Source organism: Schistocerca americana, chromosome 2 (assembly GCF_021461395.2).
Source record: "Schistocerca americana isolate TAMUIC-IGC-003095 chromosome 2, iqSchAmer2.1, whole genome shotgun sequence".
NCBI lineage: Eukaryota > Metazoa > Arthropoda > Insecta > Orthoptera > Acrididae > Schistocerca > Schistocerca americana.
This window is the reverse complement of record NC_060120.1, coordinates 1,035,918,470-1,035,939,141: the sequence shown is the minus strand read 5'-3', so window position 1 is coordinate 1,035,939,141 and position 20,672 is coordinate 1,035,918,470. Positions and strand designations below refer to the sequence as shown.

The 20,672-nt window shown below is 39.5% G+C and overlaps 1 protein-coding gene across 1 annotated transcript in view; it reads right to left on the bottom strand.

Moving 5' to 3' along the window:
- Window positions 1-20,672, bottom strand: part of LOC124596425 (gamma-tubulin complex component 5) — a 155,578-nt gene that overhangs the window by 21,140 nt on the left and 113,766 nt on the right. The window contains exons 12-13 of the mRNA XM_047135556.1: window positions 19,127-19,297; window positions 11,163-11,283 (exon numbers count right to left, since the gene is read on the bottom strand). Of these exons, the coding sequence (XP_046991512.1) occupies window positions 11,163-11,283; window positions 19,127-19,297 (292 nt within the window). The remainder of the gene's footprint in view (window positions 1-11,162; window positions 11,284-19,126; window positions 19,298-20,672) is intronic.

The following is a 20,672-nucleotide window of genomic DNA, read 5'->3' as shown; positions in this document are numbered from 1 at the left end:
ACATATTGGGTTCGAATACTTAAGATGTCTTTGAGCCACGAACATATCTGGGGAAGTGAAATTCCCTGATATTTCTCTGATTTCCAGACAAGTTTTAGCATTTTTCCCTGACAAAGGGAAAGACGTTAGTTGACGAAAAATGTAAGGACCTCTGTATTTCTAAATGTGTGAGCAAAATTCTTAAATACTAACATCAACATATTGCATAATGAACTACTTTTATATGGAGAAAGCAAGGCAAATGGTATGTATGTTTCATTAAGACCACTGATATTATTTTATTTCAATAAAGAGAAACACATTTGGTGACAAAAATAGGCATTTTGTTGGAGTTGCAAGACAGATTTAAAATATCTTCACCGCTTTCAGAAATAACTTCAGAAAAAAGTAGGCCTCTTGAAAGGAATGTAGAAGTTGGGGAAGAGTTGTGTAAACCATCACTGTAGGTGATCACAAATAAAATGTTGGTTCTACTATATACGTACATTATCATTTGTTATTACTCACCATGTTATGTCTGTTATTCTATAGGTACTGTGAGATTTTACTTTCAAGAAATACATGAATACATAGTGCAAACTGCCAGTGAGTGCCACAATTTTCTTCTTCTTATCATCTATACTTTCTAATATATAAACTAATTTCAAAGTGCCAAAATGTACTAGAATAAACAAAATGCCTATAAAATGCCGCACTGTACAATGTACAGTCTCAATTCCTGAAATCCATCACCCATAACCTCTGGCCTGCGAGGACCAGCACAGTCCTGGGTCCATGGATAAACCATGAAAATCTGCCACATTGCACAACACATAGACAGAACCAGCCTGCAGGCAGGTCAGTGAGACTAGATGTGACAGGTAGAGCCTGCACATTAGTGGGAAACTGTGGGCCTCAGATCAACATGCCCAATCTGTTGGAAATACCCACAAAAATGGCCTGTGGTTTTGGCCCGTCATGGAAGTCCACTCATGTGGCCAGCTAGTCATGTGTCACAGACACCATGTTAATGAAATGAGACCGTGGTGATCACCCATGCAACAGATAACTTGCGCAAATACCCTGAGAATCAATACTAATGAGGATAGGTAGCAACTTACCATAAACATGATCACTGAGTCACAGACAGGCACATGGAAGAGACAGTCACACTCCCACAACTGAATTTTTGGCCATCTCCTTTTTCAGAAAACGAGAGCACACACACATTCACACAATCACTCAGACACAACTAATGCACACATGACCGTTGTCTCCAGCTGCTGCGTCAACAAGCTCTGAGAAACACATCCAAACAAACCACTCGTCACACCGCCCTACCTCTCATCGGCAGCTGCTAGGCTACACGCACGTAGTGGTGGCAGCACTGACTGCAAGCCGAGGGGAGGAGTGGGAAGGGGAGAAGCCGTAAGAATGAGAGAGTCGGGAAGCCAAGCACATACTCAGCTGCACCTAGCCAGCGATGAAACATGACATCTCAGTAAACAATAAATGTCATGCTACTGACACAAAAACGAGACTTTTCCAGCTTTTTTTTTTTTTCAAAATTTCCCTGATATTCCCTGATTTACAGAAATTGTGGCAGCCTTGAGTCTCTAATGGAAAGCTGTATCAAATGCTTTCTGGAAATCTAGTAATATGGGATCTGCCTGCAGGTGCATTTAAAAATCCTCCACCTGCTATTACGCCCCTCCCTTCTCCCACTCTACCCCTACACATGACTTCCATCACACTAGCACACCTGCAAAGTCCTTTTCCCTTCTCTGCTTCTTTCCTCTCCCATTTTTGCCTCACCAACACAGCTTTCAGATGCTGCACTTAGTAGCCCACCATCCTTCCCCATCAAATCACTGCACATTCCCACAGGCAGCAGTACATAACCTCTCCCTGCCCACACCAAACCTCTTCTGTACCCCCATTACCTACCCTAGCTGAGATCACAACTCACTGAAGGTGGGTCTCAGAACCTGGCGATGCTTGTGACTGCGCACTGAGTAATATTACTTGTCCTCATTTCATGAAATACAAGGTGTATGAAAAAGAATCATCTGATTTAAAAAAATTATAACTATTATATTATTTTAGATTTGTGCGTGAATAACTTATTGTTGGAAAGACCAAACACTCGAGTTTTACATGGTTCCTGCTAGGTAGCAGCGCTGTGCACCCACTTCAGTTCTAGTAAAAATGGTGTCAGGAAAACAGAAAGCATTTTGTGTTCTACATTTTGTGCAGTGTGGCTTAGTAATAGCTGCTCACTATGACTTTCATACCAGGTATGGTGTGGATCCTCTTACAGCACAGAGCACTAGACGAAGGCATGAACAATTCAGAAAAACAGGTTGTTTGTGTAAAGGCAAATCGCCAGACCATCCCCAAGTGTGTGAGAGGGACGTTGAACACATCCACTGTAGTTTCACAAGGAGTCTGCAGAAATCAGTTCGCCGCGCAACTCGACAGTTCAACATGGCCCCAATGCCCGTCTGGCATGTGTTGTGTCAACATTTACACTTGAAACCATACAAAATTCAGCCACTGCAAGCTCTTCATGAAGGTGAGAAACAACAACATGTAGAGGTCTATAATTTCATTCTTGGCAAGATGGAGGATGACATTTTTCTTCCATGCTTAGTGATTAGGGACAAGGCAATATTCCATTATAATGGAAAGGTAAACTATCATAATGTGAGAACAGAGGTAGGGAACAATCACATGAAGTTGTACAACATGAGAGGGACTCCAAAATTTAATGTTTTGTGCAGTTTTGCGGGAAAAGGTGTATGATCCATTTTTCTTTGTCGCAAACACTGTTACAGGAAGCACATATCTTGATATGCTTGAGAACTTTCATTTCCCACAGTTGGAGACTGATTCAAATGACTTCATTTACCAGCAGGATGGGGCACCACCACACTGGTATCTGGAGGTGCGAGAATTTTTAAATTAAAGCATTATGAAACTATCGATTAGTCACACTGGACCAAATGATTCAGCCTTACATTACTGGCTGCCAAGGTCACCGGACCTAACTGCATGTGATTATTTCTTGTGGAGGTTTGTAAAAGACTCTGTTTATGTCCATTACCAACAACAATGAATGAACTGAGACTTCGCATAACAGCAGCTGTTGAAGTTGTAACTCAAGACATGCTCCCTGCAGTGTGGAAACAATTTGAATACCACATTGACATATGCCATGCATTTCAAGAAGGGATACTGGACACCTATGAAAAGGTATGACAAAAACCTTTTTGAGTTTCCCGTTCATCTAAAAACAAAATTTGCTATATAATTTCAGAATGAGATTTTCACTCTGCCGTGGAGTGTTGGCTGATATGAAGTTTCCTGGCAGATTAAAACTGTGTGCCTGACCACGACTCGAATTCGGGACCTTTGCCTTTCGCGGGCAAGTACTCTACCATCTGAGCTACCCAAGCACGACTCACGCCCCGTGCTCATAGCTTTACTTCTGCCAGTACCTCGTCACCTACCTTCCAAACTTTATAGAAGCTGTCCTGCCAGGAAGTTTCATATCAGCACACACTCCGCTGCAGAGTGAAAATCTCATTCTGAAAACATCCCCCAGGCTGTGGCTAAGCCATGTCTCTGCAATATCCTTTCTTTCAGGAGTGCTAGTTCTGCAAGGTTCGCAGGAGAGCTTCTGTAAAGTTTGGAAGGTAGGAGACAAGGTACTGGCAGAAGTAAAGCTGTGAGGATGGGGCGTGAGTCATGCTTGGGTAGCTCAGATGGAAGAGTACTTGCCCGCGAAAGGCAAAGGTCCCGAGTTTGAGTCTCTGTCCGGCACACAGTTTTAACCTGCCAGGAAGTTTAACTATATGCTGTATGTTTATTAGTTTCAGAAATACAGACATGCCAAACTGGATGATTCCTTTTGATACACCCTGTATTTATTCTTTCTCATATATTTTCTTTCTTAGATCACAGATTTCTTAGATCTACATATTTCTTTAATATTTACTAAAAAAGCCTCTGAAACATAACAGCACTCTGCTCAGATAATTAACCATTATTAACCTCCTATGAACTATTTGTGTTTAGCTATGTTTCACACAAAGTTAACAGGAAAGCTGCTACTCTAAAGAAACACTGTTTTTGCAGTATACAGTTGGTTCTTCTTCTGCTTCCTCTTCTTCTATCCTTCAAACTTCATCAAAAGCACTGCAGTCTCTCTCTCTCTCTCTCTCTCTCTCTCTCTCTCTCTCTCTCTCTCCCCCCCCCCCCCCCCCTCCATCCCAAGCAAACTCTACTGACTAACACTCATTACACCTTTATTTGCTTTCAGCAGGAGCAAATTTTCTCTCAGAGCTGGTATGCTGGGTATTTTTATATTATTGTTGTTGTTAATAATTAAGTCTCTTCGCAGCAAATGTGAATTTGCAATCTCATTACTGTGTAGCAATTTACACCGTTTAAGGAAAAAAGTCTAATTGTATGTACTTGTTACTGGAAAAAATATACCAATGAGAATAAAACAGTAATAACATACTTCGACGGTGACATGGAGCTGTCACAACTGTTGGAAATTGATCACTACCTCCAGTCCTCAATACCAATGGCACTGCAATCTACAGGCGGTCTTCACAAGAACCACTTTGGGAAGAGGTCATGCCCCAGAAATTCACGTCATCTTATGGGTACTCGCTTGATGGAATGTTTACTGTAATGGCTGGCATTTGTATGGACATTTAATATTTGCTTGCTATCTTCTGTTTGCATGACATCAAACTTTTATGTTATTGTCTTTACTGTGTATCTCTTCTGTGTCAATGTAATAATCCAAATAAAATATACTCATAACTGCAGACTTCTAAAAAAATCAAGTCAATAATATCTCTACAGGTTCTGAAGACAAGCCACTTTCAAGTATGAAAACAGTGGAAGTGATTTATTATCATGACAGCTGTTGTTGTTGTTGTTGTTTTCAATCCAAAGACTGCTTTGATAAAATTCCCCACTTTAGATGTTGCGTGCAAATCTACTCATCTCTGAATAATTAACATAAACTTAATCTGTTTGAACCTGCTTTTGTATTAGAGACTTGACTTCTCACCACAATTTTTTACCCTCCACACTTTCCTCCATTAACAAATTCATTATTCTTTGAAGACCCAGGACATATCCTTTCAACCTACTCCTCTCTTTTGGCCTTTTGTGCCATTAAGTTCTTTTCCTATCAGTTCAACTTTTCATTGATTATCTGACTGAACAATCTAATCTTCAGCATTCTTCTGTAGTACCACACTTAAAAAGGCTTACAGTCTCTTCTTGTCTTCACTATTAACTGTCTTCCTCAGTAAGTTAATAAGAGAGTAGAAGATTTTGGAATATTGGGGTACAGAAAAATCCAGAAGATCAGATAGGCAGATTGGTTAATTAATGAAGCAGTACTGAATTGAATTGTAGAGAAAATAAATCTATGGTACAACTTAACTAAAAGAAGAGATCAGTTAATAGGAGACATCTTGAGGCATCAAGGCATTCTGAAGTTAGTAAGCAAGGGAAGTGTGGAAGGTAAAAATTACAGGGAAGGTCAAGGCTTTACTATAGTATACAGGTTCAAATGCATGTAGGTTACAATAACCATACAGAGATGAAAAAGCTTACACAGGAAACAGTAGAGTAGAGAGTTGAATCAAATCTGTGTTTGGTTGAAAACAACAATGACAACAACATTTAGAAGCTGTACTCTGGTGGCAAATATTTTCAGAAAAGAATTCCTAATATTTTAATTTAAAAACAAAGATGATGTGACTTACCAAACGAAAGCGCTGGCAGGTCGATAGACACACAAACAAAACACAAACATACACACAAAATTCAAGCTTTCGCAACGAACTGTTGCCTCATCAGGAAAGAGGGAAGGAGAGGGAAAGACGGAAGGAAGTGGGTTTTAAGGGTGATATGTCTGCTTGTGTCTGTATGTGTGGATGGATATGTGTGTGTGTGCGCGCGAGTGTATACCTGTCCTTTTTTCCCCCTAAGGTAAGTCTTTCCGCTCCCGGGATTGGAATGACTCCTTACCCTCACCCATAAAACCCACTTCCTTCCATCTTTCCCTCTCCTTTCCTCTTTCCTGATGAGGCAACAGTTTGTTGCGAAAGCTTGAATTTTGTGTGTATGTTTGTGTTTGTTTGTGTTTGTGTGTCTATCGACCTGCCAGTGCTTTCGTTCGGTAAGTCACCTCACCTTTGTTTTTATATATAATATCTCTGTATTTGAATACACATGTGTATGCCAGTTTCTTTGTCGCTTCAGTGTATATAGACAGACTAACACACACACACACACACACACACACATCGTGGAATGTTACCCTCTATTATATTAATATTTTAATTTATGCATGTTACAGGGTGTATACACAGACAAAGGAAAAATTCCTGTATTTTTCCTGGATTTCTGGGTTAAAAATACACTTTCTCCTGGGTGAAAATACACCTTTTCCCTGTTAAGTGATAGTATACTTTTCCTCGTAACTGTAAAACTTATCAATCCTCCGACTGATTATGGTTTTATACACCAGTGCAGAACTTCCCTGCACTTTAGAAAACAAAACTCAAGAAAAATAACATACTTTGGAAAGATCTTTGATGTGCACCAACATGTACACTGCATATTTTTGTATTACGAAAGTATAAATTCGAATTTCGCCAAACACCACATGTTACTTTCCGAAGCACTGAAATTGAGATTGCGATGCGCTTTTGTATGCCAGTCATAGATCTCACCAGCTGATGACAGCGGATATTCAGAGCACAGCACATGTGAATTAGTCAGCCATTAGTCAGCCAACAGCATAATCATTGTCAAGTAGCGTGAACACACAAATAGTAAAAGTTAATGGTTTAAATTAATACACATAGTGTTGCTACAAGGGAAAAAAAAGCTTTCGCACATAATATTGGTCTCTAAGATTAATAAGCTGTAAGAGAAGCTAAGCTAAGCTTTCACATATAATGTTAATCTTTTTTGTGCGTGTTACACTTTAAGATAAATCATACAAATGTGGCAGTAAAATTTTTAACAACAATTTTTTAAAATGTCATCCTCAAAGGGCTGAGTTTTAGATGAGAGTCAGATGCTCTGTGATTTAAGAAATTCACCGTACATTCTTGCACATAGTTCATCTTGCGTAAAAGGAAATTTACCTTGAATGTAATGCTTTTCAAACAACCGTTTGCAATTTTTTCCTGCGACTTGTTAGAAACAGGTTCCTTTCGGCAGTTGCCAGGAGAACGAGGTAACAGGCATTACTGATGACACAGGAAGCCCATATGTTCGTATGTATAATACAATGAAAGATCTTACATTATGTCATAAAAGAAACAAGACATTAGAGGATACTCCAAGAGCATCAGAATTTCGTGAACCGTACTAAAATGCATAATTTGGCTTAAAGTGAACATTTGTATGTCCAGATTCAGATGTAAATTTTCTTGGAGTGCTATTACTGTATTATCTCATGTTTGGTTCTTTATTGTGGCATAATGCCACACGTGCTAGAATATGAAAACATGCACTTTGAATGCAGCGAACAGTTGAAACTAGCCAATAGTGTGCAATTAAAAACTTCATTTCAAATAAATTGACTGCCTCAGTGGAAAAGATTAATAAAAGCCAAATTTCTTTAGCAAACTGACAAAAATAACTTCATTGTTCTGTAAGGCAATTAATGCTTGACTGTCAAAAAGGTGGAAATAAAATAAAATCAGGAACTAATAACATTTTTTACCTTTCCGTAATTATGTGAATGTATTTTAATTCACTTGATAGCTCCCAGCCACAGAAATCCATTTTGTTTTAATTTGATGTGAGAGCAATAAATGAAGAGGAAACAGCAAAATCACTAAATGTAAACTCAAGTCACGTGGAGACTACTCACCTCCCCACTACAACTTAAGACTGCTCTGTGCATCAGCCCTGATCTTCAATATTTCCAGATCGGGGCAATACTAGTTAGTGGTGCACGCCCCCTCCTCCCCCCCCCCCCCTTGAGCGTTTGAGGTAGGATGCCAAAAATTTTAAAAACCAACTTTTCAAAAAAAAATTGTTCATTTCGTAGTGCACATCTTTCTGAAGAATCTGACAAATCATATAAGAGATATGTGTTAGAGGAAATATTAGACATGTTATTTGGTCTTAAGTGTGCCACTTCACACAACATTGTTCTATCGCATGTCACTGTATTTTGCTCTGTGGAATTCAAACATGTAATATTTTGTAATGGATGCCATCAAACTATACTTAGAACAGTGAAAATTAAAATGTCCCGCTGTGCCTCTACTGCTCCCAGTTCGCCAGTCTGAAATTCTGCTCCTCTTAAAACAAACTCGCAATTAATACTGGATGGGATTATCTGTAACTGGGAAAATTTACACACTCTATTGCCTATTAGATAATAACTTGCTGTTTTGTGTGACATAAAATTAAATATAGGGCACACAGAACCAGTAAAGACAACAGACAAGCAAGACAGTACACATTTTTATATAAATTTGGAATCATCATATTACGTGATGTCCCCGTTTCATCTCCTTCCTCATTCTAATAAACAACCCTGTCATCACTAATTCTGTAATTATTCCTGTGGTACAGTCAATGCCCACACCGTGGCACCTGCAGCTGCGTGGCTGCGGTCATTACGTCATACAGCCACCGGCCGGAATGCCCCGCTTATGCGCTGCTCTGCACAGGTGTACAGTGCAGGTGCGGGCCTCACACACTGAGTGCCTCCGCACTGTCATGGCAATCTCGGCCAGCGTCCTCCCGAGAGACAGTCACGTGAGGCCGCGCCGCCAATCATAACAGGACACGACAAGTGGACTCTGTTACGGCAGGCATATTCCTCCACCACTCACCCTATATAGCCGCATACGGCGCCATGCCTGGCAGTCTCTTGTTGGGCTACCTACTTGCTACGTTGACGTCGCACCCAGGTACGACGCTACACTGTGCTACGACTGTTTACCATACCGGACTTGGACTCTGCAGCCCAGTCGCTGCTCTTGATCAAGCACAAAGTTGTGTTAGTATTGTGGAACTTTTGGCAATAAACAGAATTTGGAACCCACGCGAATCGTTATTTGTTGTTTCTCCAATTACGGATACAACAATTCCTTCCAGTGTCAAAACTTATTCTTAACTTCACTAACCCTTCCCCAATCACTGGTTTAGTTATCCCATATTTTTTCACCAGTTAGGCATTATTACGTGTTCGTACAGTATGTTTTCCGGGCTACTCCTAGAATGGAACGTAAGCAGCTGCTAGCTGGGGACTGTACAACTGAAGTAGTACTGTAGTGGTCTGGTCAAAAATTTCGTGTCAAAATTCCATTTTCTTGGACATAACGAGAAGATAACATGAAAACTTTCTCGCCTGTTATTCCTATTACTCATTTATTTCCATTCTGGTAGTCTGAATCTAAGGATTTTGCTAATAATTAAAGTAACACTGATCATTCGCAAACCCAGTCAACCACATAAAAAGCAATTGGCATTCACCCGTTTGTTTTATTCTGCTCAGCTCATATAACCTCATCCCCTTTTGTCTGCAGCAAAGTTTATTTGTAGATGTGATGGGGATTCTCCTGGCAGACACATCACATACACTATGCACGCATTCAAAAATGAACTTATGATTCATTTGGAAATCAACTTAAAACAAACAAGGATGCGTTTCAATATCATATGAATAATCAATAGACCAACGTGCACTGGATGCCAGGCACCTTGTATAATAAAGTTCCCCCCCCCCCTCAAGAATATGAATTTAACCCCCCCCCCCCCCCTCCCCCCGAAATTGCTGGCCGGGGAAGATACCCCAGCTAGTCACCCACCCCTAAATCTGAGCCTGTTGTGAATGTGTGAATCTGGCAGCTTGGGCATGCCAGTAAAATTTTTCTGGGTAGCATCTGGCTGCTTGCTGCTACTGCTTATATAGCTAACAGCCACACTTCTGTGGCCAGACATGGGAGAAGGTACTACTCACATGTGATTCAACTGAGCATGCATATGAGCTCACTCGCAACTGCTCCAACGAATCTAATGTAAACAGTTGTGGCATTACGCTCATGGGAGGCAATGTGTTTTTATGAAGCATTGCATAGTCTTCCTAAATCGTTTGACACCTTTTGCTGTTGGTGTTTGTTGTATATGGCGCATTTCCTTTGCAACTTAAGTTTTATTTTCCTTTTTTTCTCTCATTCATGTTTTATTGCTGCAGTAACGAGATACAGTAATATCCTTTGTTAGAGTACTGGTTCTTATCAGTCAACATTACAAAAATTTAACTGCAAACTAAAACAATGAAAAGTTCCTGGAATTTTAAAAAACTCCCGCAGTTTCCCCAGTTATCTCCCAGATGAAAAAATTCCAGGGTTTTTCCCAGATCTCCCAGTTGTCCTGGGTTGTGTAGACCCTGTGTTACCACATTAGTCTTTTTAAGAAAATCTTTCTTTGTTAATGCCATTCTGTATTCTACATCCTCTCTTCTACATTCTCTCTCTTTATATAATTCCTTCAGCATCACTGACTTAATTACAAAATTCTCCATAACCATTGTTTTACTTAAAACTGAATCCACTGGTTACCACTGAACATTCAAATGTAAAGAATGGCAGCAGTAAGTCACTGAAATCCATAATTTATTGCAGATCTAGATTTGGCAGTAGCATAGTTATGATCAGTGCACTACCAGTACAGTCATACAGGCACACAAACATGCCGGAGCACAAACTTGTGACAAGTAATGCTAGCATTTAGATGGTAGAAATAAAATTGAGGGTCCTGCTTACCATGCAGCAACTTCAGTTTTGTTTTTGCCACATAAATGCTAGAGTCAACTGTCACAAGTTTATGCTCCAATATGTTTATGCATATATGGCTCTTCTGGTAGTGCACTAATGATGATTATGCTATTGTCGAATCTAGATCTGCTTTCTGCTTTCTGCATCGACTGTGTTTAAAAGATATTCAAATCATTTGCAAATTCCGACAAAATACATTGTTACAGGCAATCCTTAAAGTTTTCATTCCTTCTCCATAGACTCCCTAAACACCAGTATGTAAGAAGAATGTAGATTTTGATAAGGATATTTTTACGGTGGTAGAAGACAAAAAGTATCACTGAAACAGGTACTTACTTTTAAATCTCAACTGTTCCAAGGCCCAAAGTGCCCATTTCACCTTCAATAGGAACCTGAATACAGAATTGTACATCTTCATGTTGACTTTAGAGAATATCAGGGACATGGGGCATTCAACCTTTGTAGCAACAGAAAAATTACAACATTACTTTTCTTTGCTATACAATGAGAAATTATGGGTAAGTAAACATGAAAATTAAAACTGAATCTAATAAACATGCTGAATGAGCAAGTAAGGTCCATTAAATTAACAGTTATGTGTGGAAAAGCATACTGAACTTCAAGCTAGCAGATTAAAAATATGGATATTTCAGAAGTAAACGACTGGGAGGAAATGCAAAATGTATGCAAAGGCAGTTTCAAAGGTGACAAAAAATTAGTCTTGAACATTTAGTGTCCTCTCTTTTTGCTTCTGAATCATTTTCTGTATTTTATCTCTCTCTTGGTCAAGTTTGCTTTTACTGGGCTTCGCCAATGGTATTTTACCCTTTCTCTTTGTTGTTGTTGAGATCTTTAGTCCAACAACTGGTTTGATGCAGCTCTCCATGCTACTCTACCCTGTAAAGCCTGTTCATCTCCAAGTAACTACTGCAACCTACATCCTTCTGCATCTGCCAAGTGTATTCATCTCTCGGTAACCCTCTACGATTTTTACCCTCCACACTCCCCTTCAGTACTAAATTGGTGATTTCTTGATGCTTCAGAATGTGCCCTACTGACCAAGCCCTTCTTATAGTCAAGTTGTGCCACAAATTCCTCTTCTCCCCAACTCTATTCAGTACCTCCTCATTAGTCATGTGATCTACCCATCTAATCTTTAGCATTCTTCTATAGCATCACATTTCAAAAGCTTGTCTTTTCTTGTCTAAACCGTTTATCGTCCATGTTTCAAGTCCATACACGGCTACACTCCATACAAATACTTTCTGAAAAGACTTCCTGACACTTAAATCTATACTCAATATTAACAAATTTCTCTTCTTGAGAAACACTTTCCTTGCCATCACCAGTCTACATTTTACATAATCTCTACTTCGACCATCCTCAGTTATTTTGCTGCCCAAACAGCAAAACTCATCTACTACCTACATTCCATTATCCTCGTTTTCCTTTTGTTCATGTTCATCTTACATCCTCCTTACATGACTCTGTCAATTCCATTCAATTGCTCTTCCAGTACCTTTGCTATCTCTGACAGAATTACAATGTCGTCGGCAAACCTCAAAGTTTTTATTTTTTCTTCCCGCTTCAAATTGTTCTTTTGTTTCCTTTACTGCTTGCTCAATATACAGATTGAATAACATTGGAGATAGGCTACAACCCTGTCTCACTCCCTTCCCAACCACTTTTTCCCTTTCGTGTCCCTCAACTCCTGTAACTGTCATCTGGTATCAGTAAAAGTTGTAAGTAGCCTTTCACCCCCTGTATTCTACCCCAGCCGTCTTCAGAATTTGAAAGAGAGTATTCCAGTCAACATTGCCAAAAGCTTTCTCTAACTCAACAAATGCTAGAAACATAGGTTTGCCTTTCCTTAATCTATCTTCTACGATAAGTTGTAGGATCAGTATTGTTCCGCGTGTTCAACATTTCTATGGAATCCAAATTGATCTTCCCTGAGGTCGGCTTCTACCAGTATTTCTATTCATCTATAAAGAATGTGTGTTAGTATTTTGCAACCATGACTTATTAAACTGATAGTTTGGTAATTTTGACACCTGGCAACACCTGCTTTCTTTGGGATTGAAATTACTATATTCTTCTAAAAGTCTGAGGGTATTTTGGCTGTCTCATACATCTTGCTCACCAGATGGAAGAGTTTGGTCATGGATGGCTTTCCCAAGGCTATCAGTAGTTTGGTGGTCAGTGGAAGTGTTTAAACTCAGAAGAGAGATCCTGGAGCCACTCTGTAGCAATTCTGAATGTGTGGGGTATCACACTGTCTTGCTGGAATTGCCCAAGTCCATCGAATGCACAATGGTCATAGGATCAAATAGGATGCTTCCATATGTGTCACGTGTCAAGGATGATATCTGGACATATCAGATGTCCCATATCACTCCAACTGCACATGCCCCACACAATCACAGAGCCTCCACCAGCTTGAACAGTACCCTGGTGTCAAGCAGGATCCATGGATTCATGAGGGGTTTCTATCCCCGTAGACATCCATCCGCTTGATACAATTTGAAACCAGACTCGCCCAACAAAGGCAACATGTTTCTAGTCATCAACAGTCCAATGTTGGCGTTGACGGGCGCAGGTGAAAAATATAGCTTTGTGTCATGTAGTCATCAAGGGTACACGAATGGGCCTTCGGCTCCGAAAGCACATATCGATGATGTTTCGTTGAATGGTTCGGACTATAACACTTATTAATTACTCAACATTTCAATCTGTAGCAGATTGTGGAATGGCTGCACTTCTGTCACGTTAACAATTCTCTTCAGTTGTCATTGGTCCTGTTCTTGCAGGATCTTTTTCCGACCGCAGCGATGTCTGAGTTTTGATGTTTTATCAGATTCCTGACATTCACAGTACACTCATGAAATGGTCATACAGAAAAATCCCCAATTCATCAATACCTCAGAGATGCTATGTCCCATTGCTCGAGCACTGACTATAGCACCAAGTTCAAACTCACTCAAATGTTGATAACCAGACATTATAGTAGCAGTAACCGATCTAACAACTAGACCAGATACTTGTCATCTTATACAGGCATTGCCGACCACAGGGCCGTGTATTCTGCCTGTATACATATCTCTGTATTTGTATGAATGATATCAATATAATAGAGGGAAACATTCCACGTGGGAAAAATTATATATAAAAACAAAGATGAGGTGACTTACCGAACGAAAGCGCTGGCAGGTCGATAGACACACAAACAAACACAAACATACACACAAAATTCAAGCTTTCGCAACAAACTGTTGCCTCATCAGGAAAGAGGGAAGGAGAGGGAAAGACGGAAGGAAGTGGGTTTTAAGGGTGATATGTCTGCTTGTGTCTGTATGTGTGGATGGATATGTGTGTGTGTGCGCGCGAGTGTATACCTGTCCTTTTTTCCCCCTAAGGTAAGTCTTTCCGCTCCCGGGATTGGAATGACTCCTTACCCTCACCCATAAAACCCACTTCCTTCCATCTTTCCCTCTCCTTTCCTCTTTCCTGATGAGGCAACAGTTTGTTGCGAAAGCTTGAATTTTGTGTGTATGTTTGTGTTTGTTTGTGTTTGTGTGTCTATCGACCTGCCAGTGCTTTCGTTCGGTAAGTCACCTCACCTTTGTTTTTATATATAATATCTCTGTATTTGAATACACATGTGTATGCCAGTTTCTTTGTCGCTTCAGTGTATATAGACAGACTAACAGAAATACTTCTTGTTGTTGTTGTTGTTCTTGTTGTGGTGTATTTCGCCTGTCTCATACATCTTGCTCACCAGATGGTAGAGTTTTGTCATGACTGGCTCTCCCAAGGCCATCAGTAGTTCTAATGGAATGTTGTCTACTCCCGGGGCCTTGTTTCGACTCAGGTCTTTCAGTGCTCTGTCAAACTCTTCACGCAGTATCTTATCTCCCATTTCGTCTTCATCTACATCCTCTTCCATTTCCATAATATTGTCCTCAAGTACATCGCCCTTGTATAAACCCTCTATATACTCCTTCCACCTTTCTGCCTTCCCTTCTTTGCTTTGAACTGGGTTGCCATCTGAGCTCTTGATATTCATACAAGTGGTTCTCTTCTCTCCAAAGGTCTCTTTAATTTTCCTGTAGGCAGTATCTATCTTACCCCTAGTGAGACAAGCCTCTACATCCTTACATTTGTCCTCTAGCCATCCCTGCTTAGCCATTTTGCACTTCCTGTCGATCTCATTTTTGAAACGTTTGTTTTCCTTTATGCCTGCTTCATTTACTGCATTTTTATATTTTCTCCTTTCATCAATTAAATTCAATATTTCTTCTGTTACCCAAGGATTTCTATTAGCCCTCGCCTTTTTACCTACTTGATCGTCTGCTGCCTTCACTACTTCATCTCTCAGAGCGACCCATTCTTCTTCTACTGTATTTCTTTCCCCCATTCCTGTCAATTGTTCCCTGATGCTCTCCCTGAAACACTCTACAACCTCTGGTTCTTTCAGTTTATCCACGTTCCATCTCCTTAGAGTCCCACCTTTTTGCAGTTTCTTCAGTTTCAATCTGCAGTTCATAACCAATAGATTGCGGTCAGAATCCACATCTGCCCCTGGAAATGTCTTACAATTTAAAACCCGGTTCCTAAATCTCTGTCTTACCATCATATAATCTATCTGATACCTTTTAGTATCTCCAGGATTCTTCCATGTATACAACCTTCTTTTATGATTCTCGAACCAAGTGTTAGCTATGATTAAGTTATGCTCTGTGCAAAATTCTACAAGGCGGCTTCCTCTTTCATTTCTTCCCCCCAATCCATATTCACCTACTATGTTTCCTTCTCTCCCTTTTCCTACTGACGAATTCCAGTCACCCATGACTATTAAATTTTCATCTCCCTTCACTACCTGAATAATTTCTTTTATCTCGTCATACATTTCATCTATTTCTTCATCATCTGCAGAGCTAGTTGGCATATAAACTTGTACTACTGTAGTAGGCATGGGCTTTGTGTCTATCTTGGCCACAATAATGTGTTCACTATGCTGTTTGTAGTAGCTAACCCACACTCCTATTTTTTTATTCATTATTAAACCTACTCCTGCATTACCCCTATTTGATTTTGTATTTATAACCCTGGAATCACCTGACCAAAAGTCTTGTTCCTCCTGCCACCGAACTTCACTAATTCCCACTATATCTAACTTTAACCTATCCATTTCCCTTTTTAAATTTTCTAACCTACCTGCCCGATTAAGGGATCTGACATTCCACGCTCCGATCCATAGAACGCCAGTTTTCTTTCTCCTGATAACGACGTCCTCTTGAGTAGTCCCCGCCCGGAGATCCGAATGGGGGACTATTTTACCTCCGGAATATTTTATCCAAGAGGATGCCATCATCATTTAGCAACTACTGAAAAGGCTGCTGCCCCTCTTCAGGAACCACATGTTTGTCTGGCCTCTCAACAGATACCCCTCCGTTGTGGTTGCACCTACGGTACGGCCATCTGTATCGCTGAGGCACGCAAGCCTCCCCACCAACGGCAAGGTCCATGGTTCATGGGGGGGAGAAATACTTATTGCAGTGTATTTAACTACGATTATACCTCTTAAGGAGTATATCACCTACAACAGCACATTAAATTTTTAAATTTGGTCAATAAATATGTGAAACATTGTAAATGAGTTTTTGTTGCTCCTGAAAACCATTGAGAGGCAACTTGCAAGTGGGACCGTGAACCAGTGAATCATGAACCATCGTTTAGTAATACCGTTTAGTTTATTTCTAGAATAATTATATCTAACAATAAGAAAAATTGTTGGGTGATGATAATGCAACTATCTGAAATTTTCTTTTCATGTTTATAATAGAGGGAATCATTCCACGTAGGAAATATATATCTAAAAACAAAGATGATGTGACTTACCAAATGAAAGTGCTGGCAGGTCGACAGACACACAAACAAACACAAACATACACACAAAATTCAAGCTTTCGCAACAAACTGTTGCCTCATCAGGAAAGAGGGAAGGAGAGGGAAAGACGAAAGGATGTGGGTTTTAAGGGAGAGGGTAAGGAGTCATTCCAATCCCGGGAGGGGACACACACACATTCACACATATACAGACACAAGCAGACATATTTAAATATGTCTGCTTGTGTCTGTATATGTGTGAATGTGTGTGTGTGCGCGAGTGTATACCCGTCCTTTTTTCCCCCTAAGGTAAGTCTTTCCGCTCCTTTTCATGTTTACTATGAAAAAAAGAAATAAAGACCCAGCACATGTAAACTTTAGTGTGTAGTTATGTGTGAGGTTTGTCCAAAAAGTTCTGGCACTTTGTCCACAAAATTTTTCTACACTTACCTTTTACTTACTGCGCATGGTCTCCTTTGAAATATACTCCTCCACAATTGATACATCATTCTCAATGCTGATTCCACCTCCAGAAGCAGTCTTTATACGCCCCTTACTCGATTGCGTGAATCTCTGTCTGCAAATTTTCTTTTATCTCGTGCCATTACAAATCTTCTTTCTTTCAGTGGGGTTTTCAACTCTGATGAGGCAGCACAGTGACATCATTTTTTGTGCAATAGTCAAGCACCAACAGGGACAAATGTGCAGGTACTTTATCATGACACAAGAGTCATGAATTGTCTCGCCACATTTCAGGCCATGTTCTTCTCACAGGATTTCATGACATGGTCCAACTGAAATGTTTTCTTCTGGAATCTCTCTGACAGTCAGTCTTGGATTGGCATGAATAATTTAATTGACATTCCTAACAGAGTTGTCGGTAGACATTGAAAGGCATCCTGATAAAGGGTCCTCTTTAACTTCGGCCCATTCATTTTTAAATCGTGTGAACCATTCACAACACTGAGTACGGCTTAAGAACTCATCACTGTAGACTTCCTGTAGCATTTGGTTGTGTCTCTGTAAAGGTTTTCTCGAGTTTCATGCAAAATTTAATGCAGAAGTATCGCTCCTCTAACTCTGCAATCTCGAAATTCACAAACTGTGCAACACTGCATTCTACTCAATACAGCACTGAACAATAAGTAACGGACATACAACAATGAAACTTCTGGCACTTACACATTAAACAAATGTGTAAAGGGATGTGGATTGCATTTCGCTCCAACATACCACTGGTGCAAAATAATGAATGTTCCAGAATTTTTTGAACAGACCTCGTGTGTGCTTTCAGTATGATCAAATATCAGTGAAAACATGTAATTCTACAGATATGCACTTAAGTTTCTGCATGTTTATCCTAATACTAATATTTATTCCACAGGAAATTTAAACAATGATGAAAACAATGTCTGCAGTAATGTTATTTATGTATATCTCTTGTTTCTTTTCAATGTGAAACAAGTATTAAACCCAAAACATTCCGCTGGCCTGGAAGGTGTTTTTTTTTGGGGGGGGGGGGGGGGCACTCAGATATCCCACTTTTTGCAATTCCACTTGGCTATTTCAGTGCAAGAATATGTGCTAGGAAGCGCCACTTGTACTACTTGACCTACAATCTTTGTTTATTTACTGTTAATGTTTGCACTGGTGGTAGTGCTGATTCATGTTGTGTTGAATTTTTGACTGGTTTAGACAGTGCAGATTTCTGCTTCCATTGTGATAAGCAGTCTGAGGATGTTATAGTGGATGTGGCAATTTTAGATCTATGCAATCACTGTTTCATCATGCCAAAATGAAAGTGTAATTTTAAAATCTTTGTGGTCAGATGGAAAAAATACAGAACAAAAGTTGAAACAGTGAAGGCCTTGCTCATTACAAAAACACGCTTTAATGAGGTAACATATGTTCTCTTTTATGACAGAAGGTAAAGTACTTCTCGGTAAAATATATAAAAGTGAGAAGTACAGTGACAGTGCAGCACAGTAATTGTAAACAGTTTTTTGTGATCATCTGAGTGCATGATGCACATGTCAACCCCCCTTTTGCATTATCAGTCTTCTGAAAGATGGGTTTGATGTGGCCTGCCACGAATTCCTCTCCTGCGCTTCCCTCTTCATCTCAGAGTAGCACTTGAACCCTATGTCCTCAATTATTTGCTGGATGTATTCTAGTCTGTCTTCCTCTACAGTTTTTACCTCTTACAACCATGACCATTAAATTAAATTTTGTCAGTACAATTTCTGCCTCATTTTTTTCCTCGACTATCCCAGGTTTTTTTATAAACGTCTTAAAATGCAGTATTTTTCAAAAATGAAACAGAGAGCCTATTATAGTATTCAATTAAGTTCCTATATGGTAATATACATTTTTATTTAACAACAAATTTCAGTATTTCTTGTGCTACTTACTGAAAACTTAATTTTGATGCTGTCCAATGTGTTTACTGATACAATTGTTTGTGATCTCTTAGAAACAGATACAGAAAACTTTGAGCTCAGTGAAGGGTACTGTTCATCTATACAGTTCTCCAATTGCATAGTTAGTGAATATGCATTGTCCCAGGCATAGTTTCTCTCAACCTAGTAAGATAAGCAAACACATTAATAACATGTGAATAGCATACATTAATAGAGGTGATCATTTGTAATGATTTAAAAAAACACACACACACACACACACACACACACACACACACACAGAGAGAGAGAGAGAGAGAGAGAGAGAGAGAGAGAGAGAGAGAAAAAATCACATGGTGATAGTGGTTTCGGATTTTGGTCCCCAACAGTGAGATCAGGGTCCAATCATATAAGTAACAAGATAAGTCTAGTTAAACTGCTTACACAAATGCAGAATCACTCCATATTAGACATTGATACTGTTTTAAACCATATCAAGGTCAAAGGTATTTAAACTAATAACTGTATTGTAAGTGGCAGATTGATAACAGGTACACCATAGGTGTATTTGAGTGGTCTTGTTATCAAGGACACAGTGGTGTATCATAGGGCAGAGCCTAATATGGTGCACACTGGTAGTACTATATACTTGTTTAGTGGCTGAAATGAGCTCCAAACAAGCAGTTCTAGCTTTTAATTAAACTATTTAAGTACTATCCTCCGCCTCAGTAACATTCCAACTACCAGAAGAGTTAGGTTACAATAAATCATAATGTCTTCTCAACAAACTGTTTACCATTTTGCATTTCTATTCCAATGTCCTGGTACGCAGCTGAATTGCACCAGTTTCTTTCAATTCTGCTGGACTGTCATGCAATGTCTGCACAATTTTACCAATGGCACGCAGCTTTATCAGCAGACCTTGCAGTGCAGGAAGGGAGTCACAGCAGGTAAATAGTGTTCACTAACAATGAGTTCATTTAAGATCTCCCATAGCTCTGTATAACACAGGGTGGCTCCTCAAACTTGGGAAATAAAAATCTCAAAGAATTACAGGTACAGAAAGGAGAGGGAGATGAAGTCGTAAGAAGCTGCTGAGAAATTAAAGTGACCATGGGGTGGGGGTATTGAGCATCTCATAGTAACTTTACTTTCCTCTTGGCTGTAGTTTAACCACAGTTTTCAACCACTGATAATTTATATGGACTAATATTCAAATAATTAACACACTTTGCAATATTAAGTATTTTAAAATTTGTACTTTGTAAAGCTCAATAAAATTAAATTCCACTGTTAGGTGATTTCCCCAATCTTTCCAGGTGAAATGTAATTCCTGAGTATTACAGGTTTTCCAGAAGAATTGCCACCCTTATTTGTATGGTGCTCCTATTAGAACCATGTCGACCATTATTTAGAAAACTTAAAATATTAATTTTGCCATCCTTATACGTATATGAGAGAATTATATTTTTGTACACCAGACATGAATTATTTGAGGGAAACTATTTTGTCCATTCACGTGATACCAGAAACAAAGAAAATTTTATGCTCCCCACCC